The sequence below is a fragment of the Poeciliopsis prolifica genome, unplaced genomic scaffold (assembly GCF_027474105.1).
Source record: "Poeciliopsis prolifica strain line A6 unplaced genomic scaffold, Auburn_PproV2 SCAFFOLD049, whole genome shotgun sequence".
In the NCBI taxonomy this organism is placed as follows: Eukaryota; Metazoa; Chordata; class Actinopteri; order Cyprinodontiformes; family Poeciliidae; genus Poeciliopsis; species Poeciliopsis prolifica.
The window spans coordinates 2,422,968-2,446,763 of record NW_026562424.1 but is presented as its reverse complement, the minus strand read 5'-3'; the positions used below and the strand labels follow the sequence as shown (position 1 = coordinate 2,446,763).

Below are 23,796 nucleotides of genomic sequence, written 5' to 3'. Positions count from 1 at the left end.
TTATTCTATGAATCGGCTGTTTTGTCGGTGTTTTGTTCCGTATTTCCAGTCCAAGTGACACCGATTGTGTTTTCTTGTTGTGAGAACGTTTGGAGAAGCTCTTGTGTCACATTATAAATTCCACTTCAACAACAACAACAACAACAAAGAATGCAATGCTGAGCAGCGGCGGCCTAATCGCCTTTCAGATAATGGAGACAATGAGGAGCGACACTCAGCGCCAAACTGCAGCATAATGAATCACGAAGGGTCAGCTGGACGTGGAGACAAACAGATGCAGCGGTCAGTGTCCATCAAAACAGGACGAGGAGGCTGAGGATGTTCAAAACAAAGACAGCAGTGGACGAGTTCGGTCGCTGCGTGAGCATGACTCACTTAAAATAAGACGGATTCAGTAGCTTTTAGGGGAAAACAATACAGGACAAACTGTGTTTGTCACAATTCGGAGATAAATCTTGCATAAAACGCCTCATAAAGCCAGGTTTTAATACAAAAATGTTGTTACTGACTAAATAAAACTAGCTTAGAAGCCAGTTATGTTTATAATTTGAAGATAACTTTGAGTTTTGATCATGCAGAAATGCTCATAACCTTTGAATTTTTCTGCATTATGTCACAGTACAACAATAATGCACTGTATCAACACTCTATGTGACCACCAGCCAGTAGAAATTCTGTCAAAATAAAAAAATCTCCCATTAATCAACTTTTGCTATCAAATTATTTGGTTTGGTTTGGCTTTATTGAAAATAGTTGGTTTTCCCACAGAAAACCTGCAAAGCTCAGCAGGTTTTCTAGAACAGCCATTCATCCAGCGGTCCACTGTGTTTTGAGTGAAAAATATGTTTAAGTTGACAGGAAATTTGACAATATCACTGATAATTATGTGTTATTGGAAGACTGGAAGATTAATACATAAAATATAAAGTCTGTAAAAAAAAGCAGTTATTAAAAAAACTAAAACAAACGATGCTTAGCCTGGTGGGGGCACAAGGAAAGCCTGGCGGTCCGCCAGGCTTATGCTGCACTGAAACCGTGAAAGTGTAATAAAAGAATGAACAAATTTATAATAAACAAAATAAATCTAAAGCATGTTTACACAATTTTGACTTTACTATTGTTCTTTTTTCCGATTATTGGTCAATGATAAATTGATCAATTAATCTACAAAAGTTTGAGCGTACACTAGTGGATGGCTCTGTTATTGCATGTTATGCAATCAAATAAAATTTAACATTGTATAAAAAAAAGACTTAAGAGGTTAAATAAAAAGTCTTCAAAATATGCAAAATTTGTTTTTTATCAGATTCATTGATTAATCGGTTGAATAAACGATTGATAGTATTGGCTCTAGTTAGAAATGATTACCTGAAAACTTGTTCATATTTGCCATCAGATTAATAACGGTACAAAACAACAGATATAATGGTGAGAGAAAAATTCTTAAAGCAGGAATTACTGGCCAACGATTATTATCTCCATTTCAAAACCAACCAAAGGCAAAAATTTCCTTTCGCTGTGCAAAAATTAAATGTTAATGAAATAAACTGGGTGAAGCCTCCCACAGAAACAAGCTGTTCTCACCGTCGTGCCTGATGATAATTAAAAAAATAATTTTCATTCAGTGTTTCTGAGTTATGTTTTACCAGAACTGAGCAACCTTTATTAGCATTTGCTTTATAAACTACGTGACCTAACGAACTACACTTTGTGAAACAGTTGACCAGGATTATAATCTGTGCAGGAATGAATCTGCAAGTAAAGATTGATGTCTGGCCTTTTTCAGTCAGCATGTCTGTAGGCGTGTGTGTGTGTGTGTGTGTGTGTGTGTGTGTGTGTATGTGTGTGTGTGTGTGTGTGCGCGCGCTGAAGTGTTCAGTCTATCGATCGGCCTCTCCTGTCTCCATGCCTCTCTGTCTGAAATATCTTCATTCCTCCCTTCTCTGTCATGATTTGTGTTGCCGCCCCCCTCGCCTAAGCCGCCCCCCGCCGCCACCACAGCCCATTGATCTGAGAGTGGTCCGACTGTACTGCCCAGCAGGCTCGGGAATATTCTGAGTCCCAGTCTCTGAGTGAACACTGAAAGGACAGGAATAGATGAAGGCGGAGTGTGCTGTAACACCAGACACTCTTAAAGCTGCTACATTCCTCACTTCTTCAATTTTTCAGCAGAAATACAGTTTTTACCCCGTTGCAAATGGACATTAAAAGTGACGTGTAGTGAAACAACCAGTTACATATAAATAATGAAATTAAATAGATAAACTGAATTATCTGATATAAGTGAATAAGACAGAAACCATATACACAAAGCCACACAATTAACATCTAAGCAAAGCAAATACGCAACAAAAACAACATTTATTACACCGTATTACACAAGTTCAATGAATTCAATCCAAGTCCATAGAACAGATACAAAATATCACCAAAATCACGGCGTCTTTCAGAAAATCATGAAAATGTATTGAATCATGTTGTAAGTTGTCGTTTGCTGAGTATACGTATATCATACAGTGAGCAGAATATCACATATTGTATTGTATCGCGAGATTAATGTATCGTTACAGCCCTAGCCTCTACATCTGCAAAGCTGCTTTGAAATTAATTTTGTCTTATTTCAAGTGAACTAAGATATTTGCACTAGAAAGTCGACCAAAAATTTGTGTTTTTGCAGTGTGGGATTGTGACTGAAACAAAGTTGCAACACAAATGTTTAAATTAAAGCATAATGATCAAATATAGAAAGAATAAATGAATCGGAAGTCAGACGTGTGTATACAAGTGTTTTTATTTCAGATACTTTAATTTCCAGAAATAAGAGTCTCTGTTTGAAGAGAGATAACTGAGGAAAGGACGAGAGAAGTCAGGCAGGCTGGGCGGACGGATGCTTCGGAGGGAAGAGAAAGAAACGGTTATAAAAATGAACACATACGCTGGGAATTGAACGTCAAACCTCTGAAGGGAATTTAGAAACACAAGGAGGAAGAGCTGAGCTCCAGCTACTGATAGCTTTCCCCTCTGTGTGGCTCCAAAATAGTTTTGGCAGATGAATAATTCATTCACTGCTGCTTTTTGTGTTTACTTTCAGTCAGAAAGCAAAATGAATTCTCACTTTGGAAACGTCCACGGCATTTCAACTGAAAGAAAAAATATCAAATATATCAAACATGAATAGAGTTTGTATGAATTGCTCTAAATAATTATTATTTTCATCTTTTATAGAAGAGCAATCAGAGGTTTTTATCATCCTGTAAGTCCAAACATCTGACCCATCTTGGGCTTTTTGGTTACTGTTCTCAATTTAAGCCAAATGTTAAACAATTATGGCTTTAAAGCTGCAGTTTTTTTAAAATGATTTTAGAATAAGAGGATTTTAGAATTTAATTCCTCTTAATATCATATTAGATATATAATTTGTTTGAAGTCCTAAAGAAATGTTTTCTTATTGTCACTTTTGTCTTTATCACAATACTACCACAAAATATCGTAATAAAACTTTAAATCCATATTGTCCACCTGCACTGCGATGCATTATTTTACAAGTTAAAAAGTGAAGAAGTGAGTTAAAAAATAGCAAAATAATTACTCCGCAGCGTTCCCTGCAGAAATCAGTAGATTGATGCACAAAAACACGGTAACAAGTTATACTGGACGACAAATTGTCCCAGAAGTTATAGCGATATAAACGATAATATTGTTATTGTGACTCAATTTTAAAGGCATAATAAAAACTTGACATTTTTGTGAACATCTAAGTCTGGAACTGGAAGACATTTTAAATACACAAAATAAAAAAATAAAAAAAATAAAAAAATAAGGAAAATTGTTTTTCCAAAAAGGTTAGACCAAAACTGAAGACTTTTATCAACCAGTTTTTGGTAGAAAGAGAGAAAAATTATAAATCATTATTGTTTATTGTGGCAGGCCTTGCAACAGTATCCACACTGAATACCTTTTTTTATCAGGAATTTTTGATTGTGGAACGGTGAGACGTAATCGCTCTGTCTCCCAGCATGCCGGGGATCGACACCGCCACGCTCTTTGAGTCACGAGTTAAAGGCCCAGCATATCAGCCCCAGGAAAACGCCTGTCTGCATGCCGACGTGTCGGCGTGTTCCAGCTGTGGCATTCAGCTCGTTTCTACTTTAAGAAAATATCTTGTTTTCCGCCGTCCTGCAGTCTGTTCCATCCCCGGACTCCCACCTTCGTTTCTTCCCGTCTTATCTCTGTCGACGCCTCTTTGATCATAACAGTCTGTGAGCTGCCCACAGATTGTGAATAAGCAGCAAAACCAGAGACTGCGCTGAAATTCAGACATAAAAAAAAGAAAATTAATGCAACACAGCAGCTTGATTCAAGCGGTAATTCCACTAACACCTGCAGTGGCAGTAAAAGTAGCAGTTACACCTATTAGGCAAATACATTCAAACACACTTCAGCTCCAGACTCGCATCTGAAAGTACTTCCACTGCTGCTTGTGCTTTGGACGTTTTCACATAAGTGGCTATTAGCATGACTGCAAGATTTGTACTTTCTCAGCATCTAGGGCAGAGCTCTGGAGTATGTGAATAAAAGTGATTTTACCTCATGTTAACTTTCTAACTGGAGGTGTTTTCTTTCATTTCTGTTTCTGCTCCTTCTGATCTGAACTAATGTTGCAACTTGTAACCGATTATTTGATTAATCGGATAAAACAATTTTCGCATTATACATATTTTTGAATCTTTTCTACACAATATTAGAAATGTTTTAAAAGAGGAAAATAAACAAATTCAATCACTTTTTGGATATTAAAATGTTACAGCCTAAAATGCAATAGCATAGCCTTCCAAACCTTTTGTTGCAAAATTAATACAGCATTTAGAGCAGAGCTCCATAACATGAATAAAAGTGAATTTAACTGAGGTTAATTTCTTCTTTTTTTCAGCTTTATGTGTTTCTTTTTCCTTTCTGTTTGGTGTTTTTGCTTTAAATATCCAAAATGAACAAAAAATTTAAAACTCAGAACTTCTGAGTATCTAATTCTAACTGATTATTCTGATGATTAACCGATTAATCGGATAAAACAATTCTCACATTGTACATATTTTTTATTAAACAACTTGAGTCTTTTCTACACAATACTTTTTCAAATTATTATTGGACTTGAGTGTCAAAATCTTTGCTGTATTTATCCAAGTTTAATAAATAAAACAAAAGCTGATTTGGGTGCAGCAGAGTCTATTTTTCAGAAAAGGTCTCTGGAAATACGTAGTTCTAATTATAATAAAAATCTTGTTTTGTACTTAACATTTATTTTCCACTGAAACAAATTTGCATCATTCTTGAACTGCAGCTGGTGGCCACAAAAAAACAGTCCAAGGGCCACAAATGGCCCGCGGCCCACACTTTGGGCATCGCTCTTGTGGTATACTTTTGTTCATTTGTAGCAAAAGATGCAGCTAAAAATATACTACTGATTATTTTTTGGATTAATAAATGGATAACAACAGGTGTTTAAGTATTTCTACTTTTTTGTTTCTTTTTGTTTTTTACTCCCAGTTGCAGGAAAAAGACTGAAATGATCATTTGCGTTAAAATTTGTGCGTTATTTCAACTTGTCAGAGTAAGAAACAGGACAGGGTGAAGCTAAAAACATAAATTATGGCTCAGTGGGCTTTAGTGAGCCAGTGATCCGTGACGGTGAATCTGCACTTGCAGCAGCATCACAACTTCCACCCAGCTCAGCAACATTTTTTTAAAACTCAGCCATGAAAATGGATGCTGTGAAGATACCAGAGGCTCAGCTTTTACAATGTTTAAAAACGGCTCGAGCAAAACTCACACCATTTCCAGAATAAACACAACAACTGAGGTAGGCAGGATTGAAATGCATTTGTCTTCAGGGAAATGCAGAACCTGAAGGGACCTGCAGCGACTTTTTCCTTCCTGACTATAAAACAACGTGGATGTCTGTGAAAATACTGCAATCCAGAAAATTTAAGACCCCAACTCCTGATCTTAAAAAGATAAAAACATTTAATTATTACCTTCTTAAGAATTTTAAGTGTATATAATTAAAAAGTTACCTTCAGAAATGAGAAGGTAGGAGTTACTGAGGATGAAAAAGTGTTGCGGTTTTCCCTCTGAAGCTTCCTGTTCTCCCTGGTGGTATCCCACATAATCCACAGCGATTAAGCTGCTAATTTCCTCCTCTTGGGGGATTCACCAAGGCTTTAGTTGTATCTTATTTACTCCAGGTACACAGGAGGAAACGGGTAAAGTTTCTGCAGCGTTAGCATCAAACTGCCTCAGTGCAAATAATGTGATTCTGATTGCAAACCAATCACAAAATCCAGGAGAGATTGATCAGGTATTATTTATTTTTAAGAAACACTTATTGAATGCTGAAACTAATCACTATTTATTAATGTTTTAACAGATTCAGATTTGCATTAAACTTTTTTTAATTTAATTATCATTAATTAAAATGTATTGGGACATCGATGAATCAAAATTCTTATCGTGATAAAGTAAACGATGCGATTAATGACCTGAAGCACTGAATTTTTTCTGTTTTTGATCCGATCAGATCTCAGACTGACTGATTGTTTTGGACTTTTCTCAGTTAAATTGGATGACAGAAAATCCAATAAGGTAAGAATCTGAAGTTTGCTTGCGAAACCGTCTTGTGAATGTATTTGCAGTTGCTATAGATGCGGCCTGGATGAATCAGGGTTGAGTTAAAAGTGGTCAGTGTGAGTGGATGCATGCTTTGGAGAGGGGAACATGAGAGGAGCTGCTGTCATCCTGTTTGCTGCTCCGCCACCAGCTGATTGGTTGACGTGGCTCCCTGTTTATTTGAGATCAGAGCTGGAACTATGCAGGACAGATTTCACTGCCGGGTGCGACACACTCCTACGTGAAGCTGTCAACTTGTGATCAAATCAGCCGAGACGCATGTCAGTAGCGGGTCTGGACCGGGCCTCGGGCTCCAGGAGAGCCGTAGAAAGTCAAAGAACTACAGAAGGTCTGAGGACGGAAGCAGGAAGTTTGAAAATGTGACCGTCTTTTTCATTTTACCATTGTTACACATCAGATCATTGATTATTGCTTCATTGATCATGTTTCAAAACCAACTCTAACCAAGTGGGGTTTTAGTCTGGATTTGAAGAAACTCAGTGTTTTGGCTGTTTTGCAGTTTTCTGGACATTTGTTCCAGATTTGTGGTGCATAGAAGCTGAATGCTGCTTGGTTTTGGTTCTGGATGCAGAGCAGAACCAGAAGAACTGAGAGGCCTGGAAGGCTGATCCAGCAGCAGCAGCAGAGCTTTGAGCCGTTCAGTGGTTTATAAACTAACATCAGCATTTTAAAGTCTGTTCTGTCAGTGGCCTGTAGAACTGTTTCTCCGTCTTCCTGGTTTTGGTCAGAACGCCAGCAGCAGCGTTCTGCATCTGATTGATGTGAGTGAAGACGCTGCTGCTGTAATAAATGCAACTGCAGATAAACGAATGGAGGAGTTTCTCTAGATCTCGCTGAGGCAGTCGTCCTCTAATCCTGGAAATGTTCTTCAGGTGATAGAAGGCCGACTTTGTAACTGTCTTTACCTGTAAACATCGGCCGATCACTGAAAATTAAGAAAATTGCTGCCAAACAGTGCAGCCTTTTTGTGCCCAGAGCTGCAAAAATAACCAGATTATTTTTCAATCCAGTTCAAACAACAAAGAACAAAAATTTAAATAAATTTTCTGCCCTGAAACTGTAAATGATGAGATAGTTGTTAACTGGATGCTTCCATTCTTCTTTCCTCTGCTTCTGTTTTCCTCCCAGTTAAATATAGTTGCAGTCAGTCAGACTAACAGGTGAAGCTGGGATTGTGGCGCAGGTGTCCCCAGATTGAGAGAGCAGAGAGATGGAGGATGTTCTCCGCTCTTCAGCTTTGATTGGGAGACATGTTTTTAGAAAAAACTCCTGCATGAAAGATAAAATGCAACAAAAAGGAGAAAGAGAGAGAGAGAGACACAGAGAGAGAGAGACGGGGGCTTCGGTACAAGCATCATTTTCTCCCACGAGCCTGAGAGGAGATCGCCGCTCAGCCGCCCTCCCTCTTTCATTTTCTTTCTCTCTCTCCTCCTTCTTGTCTGCTCTCCAGCGGAGGGGAGGAGGGGGCATCGCTCCTGCTGTGTCGATGGGTAGGCAGTTACAAACGTTACTATTTCCAGAGAGTCAGTCAGTGTGCACGCTCCGCGCGAAGTGGCAAGCCATCGAGGAAGCAAAAAGAAAAACAAAAGCAAAAACCAGGCGCAAAATTTCTGAGAGGCTTTGGGGAAAAGATGGAGGTGATGCCCAGGACCCGCCGCTGAACCACTCCAAGCATCCGACCAGAACGGACACTTCCAAGTCTGGAGGAACTCTCGCAGGGGGCTGAATCCGGACTTTTCCAGGTTTATTCAAGAGTGGGGTGGGAGGGGGGGATATAAAGGAGCCTGAGAGGCGGAGGAAGAAGGAAGGAAGGAAAGGAGGGAAGGAAAAAAGAGAAATGGCAAGTTTCGGAAAACTCACCGACTACTTCAACCGCCGCAAGTCTCGAGAAGAGCTGCGGGTGGGGAGAAGCTCGCGGCGCAGTGGCAGCTACTGCTGCACAGTGGCAGAGGCCAGGTAACCCACATGTGTGTGTGAGAGTGTGTGTGTGTGCAAAGGTATGCCAAAGGTATGGCACCCTGTAGAAAGCTGTCACTTGTCTGCCTTTAACACCAAGAGCACCTGCTGAGCTGAACACACACCTGTCAGGATCACAGGTGTTTGCGTCGTAGTGCCTCCCTGTTTGTGTGCGTTGGGTTACATAAGTGTGGAGGTTGCAGTGGATGGGTGCTGTCAGGCATGCTGCTGGAGCCCACTATAGGTCCTTCCCACTGACTCAGTTTCAACACGGAGCGTCTTTCTATAGATAGAAAGAGAAAAGCGTGGAGTCAACACGCTGGTGATGTGGAACGACGGAGCGTGGAGGGAGAGGTGGAAGGAGCCAGCAGCTCACATCTGCTTCACACGTTCACACTGTCGGCTTCCTACTCGCACTCAGGATGTGTTGCTGTTTATCATTCAGCGGCAGGGAAGTGGATGTACAGAAAACTGGCTGCAGAAAAATGAGGAAATTACAAATACTCCTTTGTCTTTTAGATCTAAAATTAAGAATGAAATCTTTTTTATTGGATTTATGTTAGAGCATAACACTAAACACAAACTGAGAGTACAAAAATAATTTCAGTAGCATACTCTGACATTTTAGTTAATCTATTGGGCTGAAAAATGATTAATCGTCAACTGATTTATTAATCAGTTAATCGTGAACTGAAGTACACAGAATCAAAAATTGACTAATTACTGAGAGAACAATATAGTCAGGGCATAATCTGAAATTTGTGTTAATTTATTATACTGCTGAAATGATTAATGAGATTAATCATAAGATTATTTAATTAATTAAGCCAAATCTGCACAAAGATACATGCATTTTGCTCTGAAGATGAAAAAAATCCCTTTGTAAATATAGTTTTAGCTTCACACGTTAAAATTCTGTAAACAAAATTCTCCTGTAGGCACATTTTGCTTCGTCATTAATCAGTTGATCCAAAATACTCAGCAGATCAGCCCTGTGTTTGATCAAGTGGTGACTACAGGAACGCTGTTATTCCATTTTAGGCAATAAGATGTTCATTTTTTTTATTTAAAAAATTATTTACATATTTTATTTGCAGCTTTGTGTGAATTTATAATTATGTAGATAAAGACTTCAATAAAAAAATCTGCAAAATTTGCCAGTTGTTTATACGATTAATCGATTAATCAATTAATTGTCAGAACAGATTAATTGATGAGAAAGGATTTGTTAGTTGCAGCCTTTATCTAGTCCACCTTGTAGGTTTACTAGAGGATTTGGGTCCATTTATGGATCGATTTCGTCATGTTTCTGGACCACTTAGTTTAAATTTTCTGCGTTTTTTTTTGTTGTTGTTGTTGTTTGTTTTGTTTTTTGAGGAGTTTATGAAACGACTGAAAAGTTTCTCTGGGCTTTTGGCGGAGAAACAGGCCCAGATCTGAAAGTATACGTGAGGTGCAGAGTCGCAGTTAAATCGGACATTTACGTTTGTGATGGTTGTTATGGAAATGCAACAAGCCCAAGGCGCCATTTTTTTTTTTTTTTTTTGCTTCATTACTTTAATATCTCTTCCCGTTCTTCTCACTGCACACTTTGCAAATATCAATTGAATTCAGTTGAAAAATATTTTATTCATCTAAAATTATAAAGTATCAAAACTTCTGGGTTACATTTCTTAACGGGAGCCATCAGCTGTTGCGCGTTAAAACCGTTCAGTTTTATTTCGTCAATGTTCCCGTATGCAGCATAAAAATGATCTCATCACGACTGTTCGAGTTTCCTCTTCATCACAGTTTCACCCCGATTTCCGACACTTTTAGTTTTGAATAACAGCTCTTAAATTAGCTCCATGAATTATTAAAGAGGGAAATCTGGTGGTGCATATTTAACATTTTCTGTTAATTCTTCTTGGACTTGCTGAATGGTCATATGTACAATTTAGTTGCTCGAACAGAATAAATGTTATGTTTTATGATACAACAAAGAGACAAATTACTGCGGTGGAGTCATAATTATTCTCCAATAATGTCATAGAACAACAGTTATTTTATGTATATTGTAAATAATTTACTGTTGTATAATAATGCTCTGCAAAAAACTTCAAATTATGATGCAGAGAAGATATGCAGGCACAAGAAATTAATGTTTATTGATTATCAATTAGAGTACAATGTGCTGCTGTTAGCTAGTTTTCTGAAAAGATTTATTTTATTAATATGTATGTATTATGATCAGTATAAAAAATATACGATAAAGTATAAATTGTGTTCACATTACATACTTACAAAGTTAGAAAGAACAAATAAACAAATTAATGTAAAACTTAGTGGATCATGTTGTATGTGCAACACAAAACTCTTGGTCAATAAATTGAAAGATTTAAATCAAACATGTCTAACTTTACACATTTAACATCTTATATCTGTAAAATAAACTCCATGAACCCAGACAAACTGGTGAAGATGCTGTCTACGTTTGGCAGGCTTCAGTTTGGTTACCTGCGATTTAATTAATGACTATACAAAGATGTTGGTCATATTTCACATTTGATGAGGTTGGTTTGCATGGAATGAGAAAAATATTTGCAATCTACTTGTTATATAAACTTAGGTTATGTTAGTCTCTCTCATGGAAGGGTATAAGCTAACAGATTAGCATCAATAAATGCCCATATGGTGATGAATCTTTCTGATCTTTCTAGTAGATCAGAGAGTTTGTGCTTCAAATCTCAGAGCTTTAATACAAATGTCGTTATCTCGTCTTTATGATTCTTTATGATTCCAACTCAGAATGTTTTGGGGTTGACAACTGATGCTTTATATTTTCTAAACATTATATTCTTTACTTGCAGACAAAGTGTTAATGTGGGCGGAAAACAACTCAAGATGTCCTGCCTTTATGAATCCCTCACATCCCTACAGTTTGTCTCCCACTCAGCGTCTCTTTCTCTCAAGTCACCCCTTCCTACGCCTCTCCATCTTTTCATGTGTTCTCTCGCAGAAACTTTCCATTTCTATTGAACCATCACTTATCATTTTCTCTCTCTGTCGCCCTTTCTCACGCCGTTTCCTTCCAAGCCGCACTAACACATTGACGCTGCGGGTGGAAACATGCTATTAACGGCCAACAGGCCTTCATTATTCCAACAGTTGTTGATCACAGTCGTTAGATTTTCATGGTTCGGTAACGTTAAGTAAAAACAGAGTTTCACAGGATAAATTACATACCTAAGTCTGATTTGTGGATGACTGAGCGTAATCAAGATGTTTGCGTCTTGTGGACAGTGACAATAACACTCCCAGTCAGAAGGTGGCGCCAAATGCAGCAGATAAGAAAAAGAACAAACACGATTTTTTTGAAGAGCCAAGGAGGATTTCTATAAAATCAGATGTTTCCCCAATATGAATGAATAAAAATTTATTTTTATCTTTTTACGTTCTTTTCTTCTGCTCCTCTATTCTTTTGAGAAAAGGGAAGTAGGTGCGTTACGCTAGCTTGACTATGAAAACCTTAACATGTAGATGTGCTTTTGAACTCTGTGTTTTGGTTCAGCTGCAAAATAAAAAAAAGGCGACCAACTCTGACAGCTCATCAGTTAAGTAGGTGTTTAAATTAGTTGATCAACCAGTGCTGTTAGCTTAGCAAGTAGCAGCGATAGCTAATCTACCACAGCGCTCACTTACTAATAATCGGAAAATAAACATCAAGCCTGAAAACAAAACTTTTAACGGCCTGAATGTTCTGTTCTTTGTGTGGAAAATGTTTTGTTTTGTGTTTTTTTTTTTTTTTTTTTGGTGTTGAATCCTGAAAAATAAAGTGGTGTTATCAGTTGCTATGGCAACGAGTCAACGTGTAGCGCGAGAAACAAAAGTGTCTCTGAGTTGTTCTTTAACGGTTTTTCTGCGTTTTCTTTCCCTTTTACTGTGAAGCAAAGCATTAAATTAATAATAGCTTCAGGTTTAATTGAGGTAAAGCGATTGTTCTGTCGCGGCATGTTAAAAAAATCGTCTTTTTGCCCTCCAGCGTTGTGAGCATGCATGTAAATGAAAATATGAATGGGCTCCATGCACCAGCACTCTATCGCCCCCTAGATGCTATGAATAATTACACATACTTGCTTAAAAAAAACCAATGTGTCTGAGTCCTCCATGTGTTTGGTGAATAGATTCTGTCAGTAGAACAGAGAAAATCAAGAACTACTTCCTTTTTTTCTTCAGAATAAGTGTAGATATGCTCTCCTTCATATCCGGGCTTCATAACGGCACCTTTGCCTCAGGAGACAGAGTCACATGCTGGCAGCAGCTAATGTTGCTTTGTGACAGGTTGTACTGAAAAGTTTTAATATTGTGATCTCATTGCACCGCTAATACACACGTGTGTGTGAATCAGGACAGTGACAGCAGGGAGGGTTTTCACTCAAATAGAGTCTCACTGAACAAAAAGAAATTGGGCTCCTGGCCTCATTAATCAGTGTTTTGTCACACTGTGCCCTCCTGGCATTTTCTAATGTGGAAGATATTCCTGTAACCATCTTACTCAAACACTGGATTTGTGCATTTTAGGTTTTAGCTGCACCTTTGGGAAACTTCAAACTTCTTATTGTTTTGTCTTATACAGGAGTGCACCAATTTATTGGTGCCGATACTTACACATAAAGCCGATTTTATCTAAATATCAGCCACAGTCCTCTCCTGCTCACTGGCCGGTCCGCCAGGTCTTGTCAATCACTGCGACTCAGCAACTTTCTTCCAATTTTTAGCGACATTTCAGACAAGAAAAATTGGCTTCATCCAAAATCGGAATGCGTTGGTCAGGATTCCTAATCGGCCAAAAGACTGCAATCCAATTCAATTTAGCAATAAAGTAGCAGTTTCTCAATGTGTATAAACCAGTTTTTAGTTAATGTATTCATCTTCAGTCAATTTAATAGATGAACTTTCACTTTGCCAAAACGTTTATGTCCATGTTAGCGACAGGTTTTGGCTCCTTCATCATATATAAAAACGTCGCCATGATGCGCCACGCATTTGTTGTGACCAGGATGGTGGTAAATTTATTTTCCGAATTCGTCCATAAAGCTGCAGTTACACTAACGATGTTCAGTCCATCTGCTCACCTGTAGCCGCGCGGAAGAGTTAATTTAGTTAATTTAAGGATCCTTATTGGTCCCCCGAAAAACTACAAATTGGACGTTATGCCGCAAACACTTAGCAACAACTCTTAGGTGGAAGTGAGAGCGTTGCGCAACATAAATAACAACCCAGCTGGAACACGATGCGCGAAATGATAAAACAATTTAACGAAGCTTCGAGGCAGATAAATTTCCCCAGGGAATTTTAACGATCTAGGAACTCGATTCATTTGGGCTCTTCGGGCCTCATCGTCTGAAAAAATATATTAAATAAGTTTCACTTTCACATGAAATACAAACTGTGGGGCTTTAAAGTGATTCTGTTTTCAAACTAAGTTTATGTTTTATGGATGCCGGTTTCCTTCCAATGAAAGAAACATTACAGTGTTTTGCAGTTTCCTGCAGCTGGAGCCTTGATTCCTGCTGTTTGGGGAGTGAGATGAACAGCCAGTAAATGTCCAGCCTGAAAGCCGGAAAGAGAGTCCACACACTTCAGCTCGTCATTAAAGCGGATCAATGCAGCTGCGCTCAATTTATTTGCTTTATTGACTCTGGTGTCTGCGGAATGACTGAGGGATAAAGATAAAGATTAATCGTCTCTTAACGTATTGCTCACAGATTTTCTCATCCAGATACCAAAGTAAATCTGCTTTTATCTCCCCTTCAACTCTGCTGGGCACAAAGCTGGTGGAAAGATGAAAACATATTTAAGTATAAATGACATGCCTCAATCAACAATTAACACTTTTATCAGATTTTGATTCTTTATTCGTCTTAAATGACAATATATTTTGCCTAACAGTAAAATATTTGTCATATAATTCATGCAAATGAAGCAAAATAAACAAAACCAGTGTGAAGTTTTTCTGTTTTCCTGCTTCACTGAAGGCAAAAATCATTTCTACTTTAGTTATAACATTTACAAGTAAAAACATGGATGATCTCTGTCCAAACGGCATAAATTTCCACTCCAAAAAATATCATTTTTCTTGATTAAAGGAATAAATTTACAATATTAAATTATTCTCTGGCACCATAAAGTTGGGAACTGGATGAAATAAAATCTTTTCTGGTCTCGGATGAAGTTTTCTAGGTGTAGATTTGCCATGCATACTTCAAACGGGATCCAAAATACATTTTACATCACAAATGTCTGCCTTTACGATGTCAGAAAATTTGTTTTACTTCAGGCAAATTTCTATACTTACGTCAGCAAATATCTTGGTCTAAATTTGTGAATTTATGCCTTTAATCGTGAAAAATACAAATTTTTATATCAAAAAATGTCAAATTTTGCTCCTTTAACATTTACAAAAACATTTTCTAATCTACTAAACCCTCTGATGTTGAATTTAATCCTGTTCAGTCTTTTCTTATTGACTGAAATTCCTTTGAAAAAGCCGCAGTTTCCTTTTTGCACCTTTTGTGTTTTGTTTTTAAGCATCTCTGGAAACAGCCAAGCGCGTCTCACTCATTCAGTTGCAGCTCTGAAAAGCATTAATGTTGCCGTCAGTCTGACCTGCTTGTTCCGCTTTTACCGATTCGAAAAAGATCAGCTTTTCAGTTTCCAACCAGCCAATCGCTGATGAGAGCATAAAACCATCAGATTCCAGTCACAGATTATTGTTTTGAATTAATCTGTAATTGAAATAATCATCTATTTGTTTTATTTATTAAGTTACATCTTTCTGCATTCTGTGTTTTTCAGTTCAAAATAATCATAATAAAAAAACAATTTCTCAATAAAACTAAGTTGATCTTACTGAAAATTAAAGCTAAAAGTTGTTTGTGAAGTGAATCACACGGCGGTTCTGCTTTCAGAAGCATCTCTTTATTTTTTCACAAAGTGTCCGGGTCGACGAATGGCTGGACGTTGAAGCCAGAGGGTTGCGTGTTCTACTTTTAGCCTTAAAATGGGTCACTAATACAAACCGCTGCGCTTGTCTGGATCTGGAGCGTGGGCCTGTGGATGTGGAAGAATAGCACATTTCCCCCGGGGGGCGCCGGCGAGACGGAGAACAGAAGATTTTTCGAGAGTTTTCTTCCACGCCAAACTGACTAGCTCAATTGCATGGCATGTTTTTATAACACTTTCTGTTAAAAAAAATGCAAATCCTGCAGTGTTTTATTCACACATTTTGACTAGTTTGCTCATGTCTGTCATTCAGAGCGAATCTCGTTTATTCTCTGCATATTTCCAGTTTACGTGACACATAAACAAGAGACGTGGTGGTTCTCCAGAACATCGGGGAACAGAGAACTGTTGACTCCTCCAACCTGATGGTATAGATTGCTGCCGGGAGGCGAAGGAAAACAAAAAACAAGGCTCTTCACTCCTCATCTCCGCTCTCTCCTCTTCTTTTCACCCCCTTTTTTGTAGTCAGTGTCGCTTAGCAACAGGTCCGTTGGATGAGTGAAACCCAAATTGTCAGAGCGGCCTGGGCCGACTGTTCAACCCCGTGTGTTATCATCATGCTGTGCCGGTGGGAGACTCACAACTGTTTGTGCAAATGAAGAGAGTGCGGCTGGCTGTAAATGTTTACAAGCGGACTCACCTGCAGGCAGCTTCAAGGAGTGTGTGTGTGTGTGTGTGTGTGGGGGGGGGGAGGGGGGGGGGTGTGTGTGCGTGTGTGTGTGTGTGTGTGGGGGGGGGTGTGTGCGTGTGCGTGTGTGTGTGCGTGTGCGTGTCCGCTTCAGGCAAATACTTTTTTCTCCTTCGCACACGTCGGTGTGGATCGCCCAGGAGTGAGAATCTTGTCGGCTTCTGTTGTTGTCAAAGTGTTTCCTGCCTCCATGTGTGCAGAAAGCTGAAAAGCAGCTTCACCTTCACAGGGTTTAAATATTTCCAGCACCTTCTTTTCCCACCAGGTTGGAGTTTAATCGCTGATGCCGGTGCGTTGCTTCTGAGACCCGTGGATGTGCTGATCTCGAATCTGCTCTCGGTTTATCTAATTGATCCCCAGAGTTAGATAAACTTAAGCCTGCAATATAATCTGCAGAACACACACATAGGAAGTGAGGAGGGAACTGAATCACTTGCCTCGCTGCCCACTTTTACAAAAAAAAATTGAATCAATGGAAACTTATCAAAAAAAATATTTTTATAAAAATTAAAGACTGGACTTAAAAACCGATGTTGCGTTTTTGTACTTCATTATTACAAGCGCTTAAAAATAAAAATCCAGCTGTTTCTTTTTAGTACATTGTTTTTTTTTGGTGTCTGGAAAATGAGCTGTTTAAAAAACGTCCTGATGAGTCGCATTGCGTCATTACCTAGCACCTTTGGTCAGCTGGATTTACTTCTGGTTCAAAGGTTTTATGAACCGCTTAATGCAGTCTTGTTGGTTGTGCAGGAGGCTCCACTTTTGCTTGTCAAAGACGTACGGTTGTATAATTGCTCATCTCTTTGCAGCCATTTTCATGTGTGAGTGTTTGGATTTGGATTTAAAGGAACAGGACGCCCTAAAGCAGCTCAATAGGGCAGATTTATGATTTTGGACAAAAATGTAACAAACATGTTTTGTTACACAACAAAACATGTAACGGGTTAGATCTACATCTAATCTGTTTAAGGAAGCATAACAGGTCATCTTTAAAGATGAGGTGGTTTTTTTGGCCACATTTAAATTTGTGTATTTCACAAAATTGTGAAGGAAACACTTTGCATCACCAAATACAGCAGGAATAATCTGGTTTTTAGGGAATACTGATATGTTTTCTTGATGTAAACGTGTCAACAAATCTGGCATTCAGAGAAGAGAGACTGAAAGAAGAATCTCTGGAAGAAAGTCAGAAGGAGTTCTGTTTCTGGAGTTGAAGTGTGGGAACTTTCTACACACCAAGCAGGGTGTGCGAGGAGCTGAATACAAATGTACACCGCACTGTTCAGATTTTTTTCAGTGAAATTTGACTTATCGTTGGACTATCACATAAAAGGCCATTGAAATAAAGGGCAGCCTGTGGTTGAAAGTGGTATTAAAACCTAAAGACAGTTATTGCCATGTAAATGTGAAACAGGGCTGCAGCCATAAAAAACTTTTCTGATCCAGCCTGTTTTCTACATGATTTTGTCTTAAAGAGCCTCTGCTTACTGCTACATTAACACCTGTCCCTCCTTTTTACACTCGTTATTTATGATGTATATTCCAGATGCCGTTTCCAGGATATTTAACATTCATAAAAAGTAATTTTGGTGTTTAAATGCCTTTTTTTATCCAGGATTTCTGCAGCTCCAAGTGAAACGTACATGGAAAAATTGTCTTCTGCAGATTTTGGTCCAAATTTTCTTTGAAATAATTCTTCAACACTGAATCATGTTGAATATTTTTATCTTTCCTCTAAGATATAGATACATTTCTAAAACCTAGTGTATGAACATTTATCACCAGTGTTCCTCCAGTGTAAAATTTCATATTCTTGTTTGTCACTTCTTTCTCTCTCTCTCTTCTTATGCAACTTCTTCCTTGAAATATTTTGTGCTGTCAGTATATTTTCCTGATAGAATCATTGCTTTCCAGCTTTAGGTTTTTGCATTTGTGTGCAAAGTCCAACTAAATAAATGAATAAATAGCATTGTGTGTGTGTTTTGTTTTAGCACTTTGCCAAGCTGTTCACTTGATTGTTTCTATTGATTTCTGATGTGATGATGTCGGCTGCTATGACGAATCAATCGTTTTAGTCATCTGGAAGAACCTGATTAACTGATTAACTGACTGATCCCTGATTAATAGGAGTCCATATGCATAGTTGTATATTGTATATATGTAATGACAAATTGAAGACTTTTATCATGGAGTTTTTGGTAGAAAGAGAGAAAACGATAAATCATGCAAATGGAAATTATTGAGTTTTATTTTATCATGTAATTAACTGAGTTATTGTTTATTATTATAGGCCTATTTGTATAATTAACATGGTATCACGTACAGTTTTAATTTGCAGCTCTCTCCATTTCGATAATTGTATTCTTGTCAAAAGTATCAAGAAACCAAACGGATGTATTCTCCATGTCTCATTTCTGAAGGTCTCTGGAAAGGAAGCTGCAGCGACCCCTACTGGCCAAGTCGCGTACGCTCCCCAGCATCCCCCAGTCTCCAACCGTCTCCAGGGTCCACCACTCAGACTTGATTGGTGGGAGTCCGCCCCGCAGGAAAAACCCTCCACCTGCCACCAGCCAATCACAGGCCTGCACCCTGCCCCCTGCAGGTAAATGGCAGCAGTTTCTCAAACTTTTTCACACCGAGGACCAATTACCTGATTTAACAAACACTTACCCCTGCAATAACGCAACATCTTAATATAAACAACCTGAAGGAAAAATAGTAGCCTCTTAACTGATTGTCTTTGGTCCTCCGAATGTGAAGATGGCGCTGTTTTGTAAATGTGACTGACCACAAGAAACTCATGAACACGTCGACCCAGGGCACTTTCAGTTATTTACATTATGTTAATTATACAAATTCTAAACTTTCCAATGACAGAAAACACATGGAGATCAAAAAATTTACTTACTACAAGTGTTGAATGGACTACTAATATTTTAAGAATAGACTTGAGTTGCTTTGGCAAAAACAAACATTTTATTTCAGCCAGTAGAGAGGCGAACATAAATAATGCTATTTGAGGTGTTAAGATGCAGTTAGTCAGCGTGGGGCGCAGCATGCGAACATGCTATGTATCATAATATTGTACAAAAACAAAAGTTCTGCAACTCATCCTCAGAAACTTTCCACCAATAACTTTAGTTTTTCTCTTTAGAGACCCAATCCTTGGGTAAGCTAACTGTGGTGTCGCACTTTGAACTGACGTAACAGCAAATAAATGCTTGTTTACATCCAGTTGGTGGCGCCTGCCGACTACAGTTGGAAAAAGACTCACTTAGAGGCACCAGTCAGCTTCTTTTGTTGTGCTTTTTTCTTCTCTGATTGTGAGGAGGGATGTTCACACCTTCATGACTTTTTTTCTAATAAGATGGTGTCTTCAGCGTTGGGTATTTCAGTCTTTCTCAAACTGTGGTCCCCTGTACCACCGGAGGTCCCCCGTACCACCGGAGGTCCCCCGTACCACCGGAGGTCCCCCGTACCACCGGAGGTCCCCGTACCACCGGACGTCCCCGCACCACCAGAGGTCCGGTCCCCTGTACCACCGGAGGTCCCCGTACCACCGGAGGTCCCGTACCACCGGAGGTCCCCGTACCACCGGACGTCCCCGCACCACCGGAGGTCCGGTTCCCCGTACACCGGAGGTCCCCCGTACCACCGGAGGTCCCCGTACCACCGGAGGTCCCCGTACCACCGGACGTCCCCGCACCACCCGAGGTCCGGTACCCCGTACCACCGGAGGTCCCCGTACCACCGGAGGTCCCTATATCACCGGAGGTCCCTGGACCACTGGAAGTCCCTGGACCACTGGAAGTCCCTGGATTACTGCTATGTGGAGAACCATCTATTTGCCATGACTTGGGCTGAAAGAGCGACGCTACAGCTATCTTACCAAAGGGCTGTGTTTAAAAAAAAATGTATATTTCACTTAAAACAAGGTCACTTAAAAAAAGCTGAAAATACGGTGGAAAGGAAACAATGGGAAATACTTAAATAATCAGAGGAAGCTAAGTCAGACCGGCAGCGAGTTTTGTCATTCACAAGCGATTCAATTCTTTTGAGCGACTCTATGCCGTGAGCAGAAGGACTTAAGTCTATCCTTTCATTGTGCTTGTAAGTTACAAATAACCCTAAATGTTGTTAATGAACACAGCATCCTCTTGCCAAAACTTTTGGACAGCACTGACTTATGAAGCAGTAGCATCTTGAACTGTTGTGCTAATCTGTAGCTGCTGATACAAAACTGTAAAGTACATAAAAGCCCAAACTAAGGTGTTCAGATACACCAAACATGACCCATTTCTTTCACCTTTCTGACGTCTGCTGCTCTGACTCCCTAATATTTGCTTCACATGACAGATCGCACAGCATCCAGTTGCTTCAGAGGGAGCAGATGTGGTAAACCCTCTATCTCGCTCTCTCTGATCTCTCGTCTCTCTCTCTCTCCTTCTTGCTTGTAAATCAAACGGCGTTCCCTTACCTGACAGGGAAAACATGTCATGGAGAATCTTGAAGCTGAAGCCTCCTGACAGAGAGTGCTTTCATTTGAAAAGAAAAATCCATCCTTGTTAAAAAAACACTTACAAGTATTGTGAAAGGATTGCATACGGCGGGGATTCATAAATAAAACAGATTATTGGAGAGAAAATGTATTTTTTCGTTATTTCTCATGAAGACATGTTCCTAACCAAAGAGTGAGAGACGTAATGAATGCTGTAGGAAGCGCCGCTGTTCTTTTTCAATATTAATTTACATGCAGTGGGTTATGATGCTTTAGTACCAACACATCTGAATCAGACGACTGGTTTATGACCTTTGCAAAAGTTGTTGATCAGCCTTTTGATTCAGGTGTTGGAAGTAGAGGTGCATTTCTAGTGCTGTTAATGGATTAAAACCTTCAGCCAGATTAATCAGATTAAGCAATAAGCTGTGGCGGAAACATGTTTATTATGCACATGTATAACAAACGTCTAAAATCAATGTTACATATACCGCCTCCAACTTTAAACTGAACAAATTCTAAGTGGTATTTGCTCATGGAAAGTAAAGCTGAATGTTAGTTAACTGAACACAGCAAAGAAAAAAGTACAAGCTGTGGGTAACATGCTAGTAGTTAGCCTCTCCAAAGCTAGCTCTAGCTAGCACTCCTTTTCAAAATCAAGCAGAGTGACACAAATGCATCTTATATTGACACTTCGCTTCTGAACAGGATCTAATCTTTGGCTAATTCTGGCGCATTTACAGAAATGTTAATTATTTTTCAATTAGGCTTAATTTAATTGAATTAGTCATGCAAGCCAGGTGGGATTATGTGCAGCTTGTAGACAAAGAATGTTTAACTTTTCATTTTATTGGCCTGAATTTGAATCAAAGTTGACACGACCTTGTTTAGAGATTCATTTCGTTCCGACATGCCAAGCACAAGCAGAACTTCATTAACCTTACTGAGCTTTTCTGATGGCTTTTTCCCCCCTCTGTGTTCTAAAAATATCACAGTCAATATTTGATTCATTCCACAGCAATTTGGTCATTTTAGTGCTTAATACTTGGTAAAAAAGGATAAAAATAAAAAATGTAAGGAGAAATAATCTCTGTGCTTCTGTCTGGTCCGTCCTGGCCTCCAGTTGGAACAACGACTTGATTATTTTATCAATAAACCCACTTTATTAGAGGAGCCTCAGCTCCATCCATCAATGCCCTAATCCAATGAATCCTTCCCGCCGCTGCGTTCTAACGATTCCAACCGAGCCGCCGCCAGATTCGGACCCAGGTTCTGCCGTTTCACGAACATCCTAACCGCCTTTGTCTCTCTCCTGTTTCCTCTTGTTCGGCTGTTGCTCCGATGCAAATATCAAATTAAAGAACCCGGTCTCACGTGGCTCCTTGTTGCCTAGCAACTGCTGTCATCGACCATGATGCGACCTCGCTCATTCCACCACTCTTTATCCCTGCAGGAGCTGGAAGACAACTTCTTTTTCTTTCTGTTTTTTTTCCTCCTTCCCTCGCTGCTCCTCGGTTTAATAACCGAGCCGCACTTCATTCAGGGATTTAAGCCGCGGCTGATATTAGTAAGAGTAACTCAGCAGCCTCTCTCTCTTCCTCTCTGTCTGGTGTCACAGTGTCATCCAGCTGTGGAAGCCAGGTGTGTACGTCAACATGTCTTGCATTTGATCCATTTGTTTTTCTACTTTTCTTACAAAGAGGTGTGATTGCGATCAGTTTGATGTTTGACTGCCTTGCGGTCTGTTCTTATTTCCTTCTTAAATACAGTGAACAATTTGAGGCAGCTGTTCAGCAGTTGGTGACAGAGGTGGACACAAGTTGTCACGCATTCCTAGCATCTGCACGGCCAGTTAATGACTGGTGTTTTGCCTCTGCATAAACACAAAGTCTTACCAAGTATTGTTGGTCTAGTTTCTAGAGCAAATATCGTAGTTTTGTCTTATTTCAAATGTACTAACTTAAAAGTGTTTTTGTAGATAGATATAGAGGCTTGTTTTAAGTAAATAATTCCTTACTATTGATGAGGAAGTATTGATTCCACTGTCAGATTATTTCACTTATAACAAGACATTTTCCTATTTTATAAGTTGATTTATTTGCCAGAGGAACTAGAACATTTTCAACAATACAAAGGAATTATTTACTGAAAACAATGACTGTATATCTTACTGAAAAGTTTCTTTTAAGTTAGTTCTGTCTTATTTTCAGTGTACTGAGGTATTTGCACTAGAAACTAAACCAAAAGTACTTGGTAAAATGTTTTTTCTGTGCGCGCAGCAGCAGAACCTCTGGATGGAGCGTTAATTCAGCTGAAGAAACGGATCCGTCTGGTTTCGTCTTTGCTTCTGTTATAAAATCAATTCATGTTGCTTGGATTTGTTTTATATTTTTCAAACTACAAAGTGTGCTGATTTTTAGTACAGATAATTGTGAAATAGGATAATCCTTATTGTCATTACACCAGCAGAGTTCGGTAGTGACGAGTCACATTTACTTGAGTAACATTTTTTGAAAAAACATACTTTTAGGTGTACTACGGTGTACTTTTTACTTTTACAGTACAGTAATCTCTACTGGATGAAAAAGAAACATGTTTTATTAAAGTTTCACAACTGGAGGACAGTTTGGGTTGGTAGTTAACGGCACAGTCTGACTCAACGATCAGGAGGTTTATGAAAGGGCTCGTTTTCCAAACACCAAAAAACAAGGAAGAGTTTTCTTTAAGTGATTTAGACCCAAATTGAATAACAAAATGTGCAAAGTGTGATCTTTGCATAATAGATCCCCTTTAGTGAAATATACCAGAGTTTATGGTTTTAACATAATGAAACTTTAGCTAGGCACCATTTTCTACATCTTAGATTTAGACTGTTTACAAAAATGTAAAAAACAAAAACAAATTGCCACCATTTTCTTCTAAAGTT

The 23,796-nt window shown here is 39.0% G+C and overlaps 1 protein-coding gene across 2 annotated transcripts in view; it reads left to right on the top strand.

Annotated features, from left to right (window-relative positions):
• The first annotated feature begins 8,450 nt into the window (after positions 1-8,450).
• Positions 8,451-23,796, top strand: part of LOC129377682 (ankyrin repeat and fibronectin type-III domain-containing protein 1) — a 140,175-nt gene continuing 124,829 nt past the window's right edge. The window contains exons 1-2 of one of the 2 annotated variants that reach the window (XM_055057783.1): positions 8,451-8,640; positions 18,793-18,974. In XM_055057783.1, coding sequence (XP_054913758.1) covers positions 8,522-8,640; positions 18,793-18,974 — 301 coding nt within the window. In that variant the 5' untranslated portion in view covers positions 8,451-8,521. Of the gene's footprint in view, positions 8,641-18,792; positions 18,975-22,475; positions 22,512-23,796 lie in introns of those variants that run through there. The other variant, XM_055057784.1, reaches the window with a different exon arrangement.